Here is an 11,520-nt window from a genome sequence, read left to right as displayed (position 1 = left end):
TAGGTCAGTTAGGATCACCACTTTATTTTAAGAATGTGAAATGTCAGATTGTAGTAGAGAGAATGATTTATTTTCATCACATTCCCAGTGGGTCAGAAGTTTACATAAACTCAATTAGTATTTGGTAGCGTTGCCTTTAAATTTCAGGTAGCCTTCCACAAGCTTCCCACAATAAGTTGGGTGAATTTTGGCCCATTCCTCCTGACAGAGCTGGTGTAACTGAGTCAGGTTTGTAGGCCTCCTTGCCCGCACACGCTTTTTCAGTTCTGCCCACAAATGTTCTACAGGATTGAGGTCAGGGCTTTGTGATGGCCACTCCAATACCTTGACTTTGTTGTCCTTAAGCCATTTTGCCACAACTTTGGAAGTATGCTTGGGGTCATTGTCCATTTGCGACCAAGCTTTAACTTCCTGGCTGATGTCTTGAGATGTTGCTTCAATATATCCACATAATTTTCCTTCCTCATGATGCCATCTATTTTGTGAAGTGCACCAGTCCCTCCTGCAGAAAAGCACCCCCACAGCATGATGCTGCCACCCCCGTGCTTCATGGTTGGGATGGTGTTCTTCGGCTTGCAAGCGACCCCCTTTTTCCTCCAAACATAACGATGGTCATTATGGCCAAACAGCTCTATTTTTGTTTAATCAGACCAGAGGACATTTCTCCAAAAAGTAAGATATTTTTCCCCATGTGCAGTTGCAAACCATAGTCTGGCTTTTTTATGGTGGTTTTGGAGCAGTGGCTTCTTCCTTGCTGAGCGGCCTTTCAGGTTATGTCGATATAGGACTCGTTTTACTGTGGATATAAATACTTTTGTACCTGTTTCCTCCAGCATCTTCACAAGGTCCTTTGCTGTTGTTCTGGGATTGATTTGCACTTTTCGCACCAAAGTACGTTCATCTCTAGGAGACAGAACGGGTCTCCTTCCTGAACGGTATGACGGCTGCGTGGTCAGATGAACGTGGTACCTTCAGGCGTTTGGAAATTGCTCCCAAGGATGAACCAGACTTGTGGAGGTCTACACATTTTATTTCTGAGGTCTTGGCTGATGTCTTTGATTTTCCCATGATGTCAAGCAAAGAGGCACTGAGTTTGAAGGTAGGCCTTGAAATACATCCACAGGTACACCTCCAATTGACTCAAATGATGTCAATTAGCCTATCAGAAGCTTCTAAAGCCATGACATGATTTTCTGGAATTCTCCAAGCTGTTTAAAGGCACAGTCAACTTAGTGTATGTAAACTTCTGACCCACTGGAATTGTGATACAGTGAATAATAAGTGAAATAATCTGTCTGTAAACAATTGTTGGAAAAATGACTTGTGTCATGCACAAAGTAGATGTCCTAACCGACTTACCAAAACTATAGTTTGTTAACAAGAAACTTGTGAAGTGGTTGAACAACGAGTTTTAATGACTCCAACCTAAGTGTATGTAAACTTCCGACTTCAACTGTAAATGTTTCCCCTTAAACCACTTGAGTGTTGCTTTAGCAGTATGCTTAGCGTCATTGTCCTGCTGGAAGGTGAACCTCCGTCCCAGTCTCAAATCTCTGGAAGACTGAAACAGGTTTCCCTCAAGACTTTCCCTGTATTTAGTGCCATCCATCATTCCTTAAATTCAGACAAGTTTCCAGTCCCTGCCGATGAAAAACATCCCCACAGCATGATGCTGCCACCACTATGCTTCACTGTTGGGATGGTGTTCTCGGGGTGATGAGAGGTGTTGGGTTTGGGCCAGACATAGCGTTTTCCTTGATGGCCAAAAAGCTCAATTTTAGTCTCATCTGACCAGAGTACCTTCTTCCATATGTTTGGGGAGTCTCCCACATGGCTTTTGGCGAACACCAAACGTGTTTGCTTATTTTCTTCTTCAAGTAATGCCTTTTTTCTGGCCACTCTTCCGTAAAGCCCAGCTCTGTGGAGTGTACGGCTTAAAGTGGTCCTATGGACAGATACTCCAATCTCCACTGTGGAGCTTTGCAGCTCCTTCAGGGTTATCTTTGGTCTCTTTGTTGCCTCTCTGATTAATGCCCTCCTTGCCTGGTCTGTGAGTGTTGGTGGGCGGCCCTCTCTTGGCAGGTTTGTTGTGGTGCCATATTCTTTCCATTTTTTAATAATGGATTTAATGGTGCTCCTTGGGATGTTCAAAGTTTTGGATATTTTTTTATAACCCAACCCTGATCTGTACTTCTCCACAACTTTGTCCCTGACCTGTTTGGAGAGCTCCTTGGTCTTCAAGCTGCCACTTGCTTGGTGGTGCCGCTTGCTTAGGGGTGTTGCAGACTCTGGGGCCTTTCAGAACAGGTGTATATATACTGAGATCATGTGACAGATCATGTGACACTTAGATTTTACACAGGTGGACTTTATTTAACTAATTATATGACTTCTGAAGGTAATTGGTTGCACCAGATCTTATTTAGGGGCTTCATGGCAAAGGGGGTGAATACATATGCACGCACCACTTTTCCATTATTTTTTTCCTTTTTACTTCACCAATTTGGACTATTTTGTGTATGTCCATTACATGAAATCCAAATAAAAATCAATTTAAATGATAGGTTGTAATGCAACAATATGAAAAACGCCAAGGGGGATGAATACTTTTGCAAGGCACTGTACTTTATTACCTCAACTACCTCATACCCATTTTTTTAAGCTAATATTTCTCTTACTTTTTAGCTCTGCAATGTTGGGAATGGGCTCATTAGTAAGCATTTCACTGTGAAGTCTACACATGTTGTATTCGGCGCATGTGACCAATAAAATTGTATTTGATTTGATGTTCAATGTTTCTTTTGAAAAATATTTTTAAAGGAATAGTTTCACCATGCTTTACAATGATGGTGAAAGCTTTGAGAAACTTTAGTATTAAGAGGCTTAAGATATTCCTAGAAATCACAGAGGATGCTTAGAGGGACATGTGAAATTCAGAATTTTGGTACTTTAGCAAGTCTTTATTCATGTTAAAATCTGATTTATTGAATTTTCCATGTGGTCTATATTAAAGGACACATTCAATATTTGTGCACAGTTTCTACTTAAAATAGCAAAGGGACACAAAAGACACTCATTTCGTGGAACGACGAACTGTGACACTAGGGTAGAGTTGAACATATTCTCACATGGCCTGGGCTTCCGAGGCTAAATTGAACATAATAATCAAGTCATACTTTTCAGTCCATACAATGTTGAAAGTGAAGTTTTAACCTCCAGGTCTGCTACCATGCCGGAGGACAAGGCTGCTTTGTCTGAGGAGCCCTTCCTTGATACAATATCTCTAGCCCTATTCTTCTCACATGACCTAATGCATGCAGGGAATACCCTCACCCCTCAGACAGAGAACCAGTCTCACAAGGACACCACATACAATCTCTTCCAGCCCTAACACCAAGTAAACTCCTCACTAAAAAAAGTATTACTATGGTCTGTGAAACAATGTTCTTATTGGATGCCAAAGAAATCAGTGCCAACATACAGTAAATAGTAGGCAGCTGCCAGCTTCTTGGTGATTAACTTGTCAGGCAATGGGCGTGAGAGCAGGAGCATGTGTATGACAGGTTATACTGGATGTTTTCTAGTCATGTATCCAGCCGTGATACTATCAGCCCTGGCAGGGGAAGCTAGATATTTTCCAACTCAGTCCTTTACTCCTTTCAGTTGTAAATCTCCTCAATGTAGCTGGGAAATATTCTGCGACACCCATTGCGTGAAAGAGCAACATGACCAGCTGTAGCCCAATACTCAACACCTCACTATTCACACCATGCTAATACTTAGGGTCTAGAGAAGGTACAGTCCGGATCAGGTTTAAGTTTATGATCCCAGATTAATCTTGATTGAAAATTGAAGTCTCCCTTGTGCACGTACTGGTGAGAAATATTTGAAGACTATTATTCTGGATTCAATTACTGTGATCATGTTCCTGGGCATCAATGCCAGAGAACACCCTGCAGTGCTTTTTTTTTTCAATGCATTAACTGCAATGCTGTCCACCAGAGACCATCCACCACACATCATAGACCCTTTCCTCAGAGCCAGCCAGCGTAGGGGACTTCCTGTTTTGCAGGTTGGCACTCAGCGGGAATTACGTGCAATGAGATTAATTTCATCAAAGGAACTTGGATGAGCTTTAGGGTTTCACTTCAGAATTGCCCTGGTTTTGCTATACCATTGCATTAGTCCTACATGCCAAATGTTGGCCTTTTCGTAAACAGGTTTTGAAACAAGAACCAAAACAGTCAAAGTTGTGGTAAAAATAAAGTTTAAATGTAAAAAACAAAAACCAGGTTCAGCAAATTCTAGTTTTACCAAATCAGATGCCATAACAGTATATCAGTTGACAAAAAGGATAAAACTCCTTCATGAGTCTTATAGGAACTCTACAATTGCCAATACGGATGGACGGACCCAAATGTAAAATAACAGTATTTGGAGCCAGACATCTAAAGAGTGTACCATACATGATCCAGTAATGTGTCAAATCTGAAGAGACCGAAGTGTTGCCATTTAAAAACACTTCCTATTTATAGTTAATAACATTGAAACAGTACATAGTTTAAATGGCTGGTCAACATACAAAAGTACACAAACTAGCCATAGGTTAAGAAAATTACACATGCCGCCCAGCCATAGCAACCCTAGTCTTCAGCGTCCATATGTGCTTTAGTTCATTTCAGTTCGACAGACGGCAGGGAAAGAGACGAAATGGGGACTTAAACAGTTACATTACAAATACTCCCCACTATAAAACAACCAAAACGAGAAGGGAAAAACAATACCCTGTCAGACATATTTTTTGTTTACATCTCATATGTTACCACCAGATTTAAATCCATTTTAAGTTGACCAGCCAACTTTAAGCTACTTAAAAATGCAAGGTTAGAATCATTTCAGTGGAAAATAAAAATGACAAATGCAGTACTAGTTTGACTTTTCAGTCATTCAAAACATTTTGAAAAGAAAGAGGGTGAGGGGATTCAGTCCAGAGAGCTGTGGATCTCGTATCTAATAGTCCACAGGTTCGTCTCCCTCCTCGCTGAGCAAACAGGTGCGGATCAGAGCCTCCGTCACGGCATACGGGTCACAGTTGGCCGACGGTCGGCGGTCCTCAAAGTAGCCCTTCTTCTCCTGGCCCACGGTGCGAGGGATGCGGATACTGGCGCCGCGGTTGGCTACGCCAGCAGAGAACTCGTGGATGTTGGAGGTTTCATGGTGGCCGGTGAGGCGACGGGCGTTGTCAAGCCCCCCTTTAGGGTCGTAGGCGCGGATGTGGTAGCTATGCCTCTTCCCCAGCCTCTCAATGGACTCCTCAATGGCCCTGAGCAGAGAGAAGGATAATTAAATGAATCACAGAAAAGTACAGGTGGTCAGCACCATTTCCTTTAACTAGAGAACATTTAAATAAGTCTGGCTTAATTCAACATCCAAAAGATATAGATGGGTGATATTGAACAAATAACACTAATGATGCATGCAGATTTCTCATTAAACCTTGTCTGAATGCATCTTGATATGATCCAGTACTCACTTCAACCCGCCTTCTTCCCGCATCTCTTTAGTGCTGAAATTGGTGTGGCAGCCAGCACCATTCCAGTTCCCAGGGATAGGCTTGGGGTCAAACGAGGCCACCACGCCAAAGTCCTCACACACCCGGTGGAGGATGAAGCGAGCCACCCAGAGGTGATCACCCATGCTGATGCCTTCACAAGGACCAACCTGGAACTCCCACTAAAAATGGACAAAACCAGTGTTTCAGTGCGTCAGTCTTATGAATCAGTATTTTCTAATGGCTGATCCTTTGCAATCACATAAATGCCACATTATAAAACAGGATTTGAGCTTACCTGTGCAGGCATTACTTCAGCATTGGTGCCACCGATCATGACCCCAGCATACAGACAGGCTCTATAGTGGGCTTCCACAATATCTCTACCATAAGCCTTGTCAGATCCCACTCCACAATAATAGGGACCTATAGAGAAGCATGGTTTGATTACAATTCAGAAAATTCACAAACTAATGCATCTGCTGGGATAACAAATTGTATAAGGTCAGTCAAAGATCACTATGATGGGTCTTTACCTTGTGGGCCAGGGAAGCCGTTGTTGGGCCAGCCAAATGGGTGTCCATCAGTGCCTAGGATTGTGTACTCTTGCTCCATGCCAAACCAAGGGACCTGGTTCTCAACCATGTCCATTACTTTCTTACACGTCAAACGAAGGTTTGTTTCTGTGCAAATAAATTTACCCATATTAGACACTAAAGCAAAAATATATATAACCTTAGCAAGACCGATGCACACCAAGGATTCTAGGTTACCTGCAGGCTTGTGGTTGTACTTCAGCACTTCACACAATACCAATTTGTTGGGATCTTTGCGGAAGGGATCTCTGAACATTGCAGAAGGAATCAAATACATATCACTGTTTGAGCCCTCAGACTGGTAGGTGCTGGAGCCATCAAAGTTCCATTCCGGCAGTTCTATAGAATCAAAGCAAATTATTTAGTTAACTCAAGTCACTCAAAACAACTAGGTAGGCTACAAAATAATAAATTATGCATACAACGCCCAGAAATTCAACTCGAATGCCAACCAACAAAGAAAAAAGTAAGCCCTTCGGTTCTAATTATTGCATACCCTCGATGCTCTTGGGCTCTGAATCCAGTGTTCTGGTTTTGCAGCGGAGTCCCTCTCCGGTGCCATCTATCCAGACGTACATGACTTGGACTTTGTCTCCCTGAGGGAGTGCCATGTACTGCTGTTTAACAGCCTTACTCAGTTCGGCGCTGGCGGACGTAGCCATCTTGTTTGTTATAAAACCCCTAAGAATTGACGACGAAAAGAAAACATGTACGATGAGTTTACATCAAAGCAGCCGCCTTGTTGACCAGCATTGATTTCATTGAAGAAGCATGATGTTGCACAACAGCGCGTTCGGAGACAGGGTTGTGTATTGTTCCTTGTTCCAAAACTAATCAAAGCACGCACGCGAAGATGTCGCTTAGCCATTTTCTTTAGTTTAAATCAATGTCCGAGTCAAAACAGATGTTTGCACCACTTCAAGTAGAACAAGTCTGACAAAAATACATCAATGTCTGCCATATTGATCACAGATGACCATTCCTAGATTGGTAGGCTATGAACCACCATAAGCCATGTTGCACTAATTAACACATTTCCCAACAACAATATTTTATCATCATCATCCTCCTTTGAACCCAAGGAAACAAACTAGTTACCTCTTGTTGCGGCATCCCCAGAACAACCCCCACCCACTGTAGTCATGGCTACACACTATTGCAATTCTAATAATACATCGCACATTTCCTTCATAATTTATAGAACAATTAATCTAACATTACATAATAGAGAGGAGATCAATAAATTATCAAAGACACCACAAATTTGACTTCATCAGACTAAAAATAAGCATTTCCATGTAAGGAAAAAGTGACTAAATAAAAAAAAAAAGGTGTCATCTACTCTGGAACGAGGAAATAACTAGGCTACAATAGAATAGGTCAAATAAAAAAAGGTAGGCAGTAGCTATATCATAAGGAAAACATTTGAAAATTACCTGGAAAAAATTGAATTTTTTTATAATAACTAAAGGACTGGCAAGTCCAATATAACATTAAAAAATATCCCGATAGTTGTTCTCTCATTCTAGCCTCGACCGCTTGTTTCAGTTCAATTTATAACAAGAAGAGCTGGAGCTCGGCGTCTTTGATTGGTCAGAAAAAAAGTGAGTGAAAGCATACGCGGCTCGATCATTGGACGGGGTTCTAGCAATAGTTAAAAGGCATTGCGTGTCATTTTGGTAGACTGATACAATTTAACCAGTACGGTACAGTTGATGAAATAACCAGTGTGGGCTATTTAGTACCTACACCATTACAAAGAGCAGAAAACTTTAGGTTACATAAAGTACTACACTGGCTGGAAATATATGTATATTTAAAGCCAATCGAGATTTGATGGGAGATTGACCTTCATTCCATCTAAGGGAAAATAAAACTCCCTGAAAAAGCCTCTCATCAGTGTATTAACAGAAAAGATGCGCTGGTTGACATCAGCTATATTTCCAACGCCACCCTGTGGTACAAATAGGCTATTGATGTACTGAGAAACTAGTAGTCACGGGCTATAATTACAAATAACTGAATACCAATTAGATTTAACTAGTTTCTCAGCTTAGAAAATATTACATTTGATGAGAACCTTCGTATGCTATAGAAATCCTTTGTTTTTACACTGCTGCTACTCGCTGTTTGTTATCTATGCATAGTCACTTTACCCCTACCTACATGTACCCCTACCTACATGTACCCCTACCTACATGTACAAATTACCTCGACTAACCTGTACCTGTACCACCCCACATTGACTCGGTACCGGTACCCCCTGTATATAGCCTCGTCATTGCTATTTTATTGTGTTATTTTTTACTTGATTTTATTTAGTAAATCTTTTCTTAACTCTATTTCTATTGTTGGTTAAGGGCTTGTAAGTAAGCATTTCACGGTAAGGTAAGCATTTCACCTGTTGTAGTCGGCGCATGTGACAGATACAATTTGAATCATTAAAATTAGCATTTCTAGGTAAATATTTCTCATTTCTGGAACATTGATCAAATAAGAGGTCTGCACAATGAATTAACTACTACTACAGGACCTTCATTTCTGTATTATTCTGAAGTAGGCTATATCATGGTCACTGTGGAGTAGCAGAAAAGTTGACAATCTCTTTGGCATTAGGGTATTGGTTTTCCATGAGGGGAGAGAAGGATGACTAGACTACAGTAGGCTACAAAGTGAGAGATGGTGTCAAGACATTCCAATTTCACCCAACAATGATACATTTGGAACATTTGACATTTATGACATCACTTCAAGAACGTGAAACTTGTGGAAAGACTGTTGTAAAGATGTTTTTGTAATGGTGTTCCTAAAGGCCTAGCTTTTATTTCTATATGGACAACTACTTAATCTTACGTAATTGATCAGACAAAAGGGATGCCTTTTGGAAGTTTAAGAGGGTACACATCTCAAATGACACCAAGAACAGGTGGGTAGCTATGACTGATGCACGTTTTTACTCTGTGTGTGATAACTTAGATAAATAACATTTTAATTTCCATGAAAACATGTGGTCTACTTCTAGGAAGACAAAGTGATAAAGCACTTGCGGACCTTTTTAAAGATTACGTTTTTTAGAATTTCTTCAATACATTTGAATTTGCCAGTATGTGCGCATTTCTTCAGTTAAAATCAGTAGCTACCATTGTTGATTCTGTATCGCTTGGATACACTTAGTTCTCATGTATGTCTTAGCCTAGGTGTTTGTTCAAACTCAGTTATGTGTTCTATCCTAAAACAATTGGTACTTGTGTCCAGAAATTCCATGCATCCAGGTAACCAAACCATCTTTGAAAAGTCAATGAATTACACACACTGATTTAGGTATACAAAACAATCAAATTATCAACAAGATTCCCACATTCAAGCTGATAAGTCAAATTGCTACTGAGTGGCCTGTCATTCATTGCAGGATGTGAGAAGAGGTAGGTTCCTGGTATGACAGATCGTATCGTGTAAAGAGTTCCTGCAGTTTTCGTCATGACAAGCTGAAAGTAAATATGTTTGGAGTAGATAAGTTGAATGGGTTGTCATCTTGACACGTTGCAAGACTGTGCCTTTTTCCTGATTAAAAGAATGTTAGAAAATATTGAATATTAGTTTCCAGCCCAGAGAAAGGCATACAGCTGTGACAATGTTCCACCGTGTCATAGTAGGCCTGTATTGAGAGTTAGCAAACCATTTGAAGCATTGTGATAATATACACTGAACCTAATATAAATGCAACAATTTCAACGATTTGGCTGAGTTACAGTTCATATAAGGAAATCAGTCAATTGCAATAAATTCATTAGGGCCGAATCTATGGATATCACATGACTGGGCAGGCGTGCAGCCATGGGTGGGCCTGAGAGGGCATAGGCCAACCCACAGGGGAGCCAGGCCCACCCACTGGGGAGCCAGGCTCAGCCAATCAGAATGAGTTTTTCCCCCACAAAAGGGCTTTATTACAGACAGAAATACTCCCCAGTTTCATCAGCTGTCCAGGTGGCTGGTCTCAGACGATCCCGCAGGTGAAGCCAGATGTGGAGGTCCTGGGCTGGCGTGGTTACACATGGTCTGCGGTTGTGAGGCCGGTTGGACGTACTGCCAAATTCTCTAAAACGACGTTGGAGTCGGCTTATGGTAGAGAAATGAACATACAATTCTCTGGCAACAGCTCTGGTGGACATTCCTGCAGTCAGCATGCCAATTGCACACTCCCTCAAAACTTGAGACAATTGTGGCATTGTGTTGTGTGACAAAACTGCACATTTTAGAGTGGCCTTTTATTGTCCCCAGCACAAGGTGCACCTGTGTAATGATCATGTGGTTTAATCAGCTTCTTGATATGCCACACCTGTCAGGTTGATGGATTATCTTGGCAAAGGAGAATGGTTGTGCTGAAAGAGGTCTACAAATAAAATGAATGCACAATGAAAGGTTTTGAATGTAAGACTGGCTGCGTTACAAGTATTACCAGTTTGGAGTTTTATACTAAAGAGTTTTTCAAATTCACCACTTACTTGTGAAAATAGTACCAAAGCGATACATTAAAAAAAAAAAATACCCCTGAGATAAGAAGTTACTTAAATGTATGTGGTAAGTGGCCATTTGTTTGCGTGTGTGTGCGTGTATGCCTGCGTGGGTGTGTGTCTTGTGTACCTGAAGGAGAGGGGCAGGTGACGTTCTCTGAGAGAGTGCAGCGCTCCAGATAGACTGGCAGCAGGATGAAACCCAGAGGAACCTCTACCAGGCCCTGCTCACTGTCATCAGGGCTGTCCACCTCACAGAGGGCTCCAGCATTATGACCACCTGTTGCATCCCCTCGGGTAACACAGGAGGGTCTGCGTCCCAAATGGCACCCTATCCCTTTATTGTGCACAACTTTTGACCAAAGCCCTATAGGCCCTGGTCAAAAGTAGTACACTGAATAGGGTACCATTTGGGATGCATACAGGGGTTAGCCTAGTGTTATTGTACAAAGCACTGTGACATATATAGTTATATGGACTATATAGATACAAATTGATTGACACTGCTCTGTTACATATGTATGGCCCTACTACAGTAGTAATATACTGTAGCCTATGTAATGTAACCAACAAAGTAAACATGGATTCTATACAGTACATAGTTTAAACATGTCATGGTATGTTAACACGTTTACGTCATGCTGTATCACCATGTGTTCCACAATGACCCAATGTTAACCACCATGTCACCACTTTTTGATACCATGGTCCTCCTCAGAGGGTTTGTTGAAGATCATCTCGGAGAGTGAGCCTGGTAGGATGAAGGATCAGTGGCAAGAGGGAGGGCAGAAGCAAGGAGGAGGAAGTTGGAGCTCAAAGAGAAGTACCAGTACTCCTCTCCTCAGAAAGTTGAGCTCTACTA

At 41.5% G+C, this 11,520-nt stretch overlaps 1 protein-coding gene across 1 annotated transcript; it reads right to left on the bottom strand.

Annotated features, from left to right (window-relative positions):
* Positions 1-2,927: 2,927 nt before the first annotated feature.
* Positions 2,928-7,710, bottom strand: LOC311150440 (glutamine synthetase). Its single transcript, XM_084187927.1, has 7 exons — positions 7,584-7,710; positions 6,644-6,828; positions 6,325-6,486; positions 6,088-6,234; positions 5,850-5,977; positions 5,534-5,733; positions 2,928-5,323 (listed from the first exon to the last, which is right to left on the bottom strand). The coding sequence occupies exons 2-7, from the start codon at positions 6,807-6,809 to the stop codon at positions 5,011-5,013; spliced, it is 1,116 nt and encodes a 371-aa protein (XP_084044053.1). The 5' UTR covers positions 6,810-6,828; positions 7,584-7,710; the 3' UTR covers positions 2,928-5,010.
* Between the last annotated feature and the right edge of the window lie 3,810 nt (positions 7,711-11,520).

This window comes from Coregonus lavaretus, assembly GCF_964263955.1.
Source record: "Coregonus lavaretus genome assembly, chromosome: 23".
Taxonomy (NCBI): Eukaryota; Metazoa; Chordata; class Actinopteri; order Salmoniformes; family Salmonidae; genus Coregonus; species Coregonus lavaretus.
The sequence above is the reverse complement of the archived record's forward strand: the minus strand, read 5'-3'. Positions and strand labels throughout refer to the sequence as shown.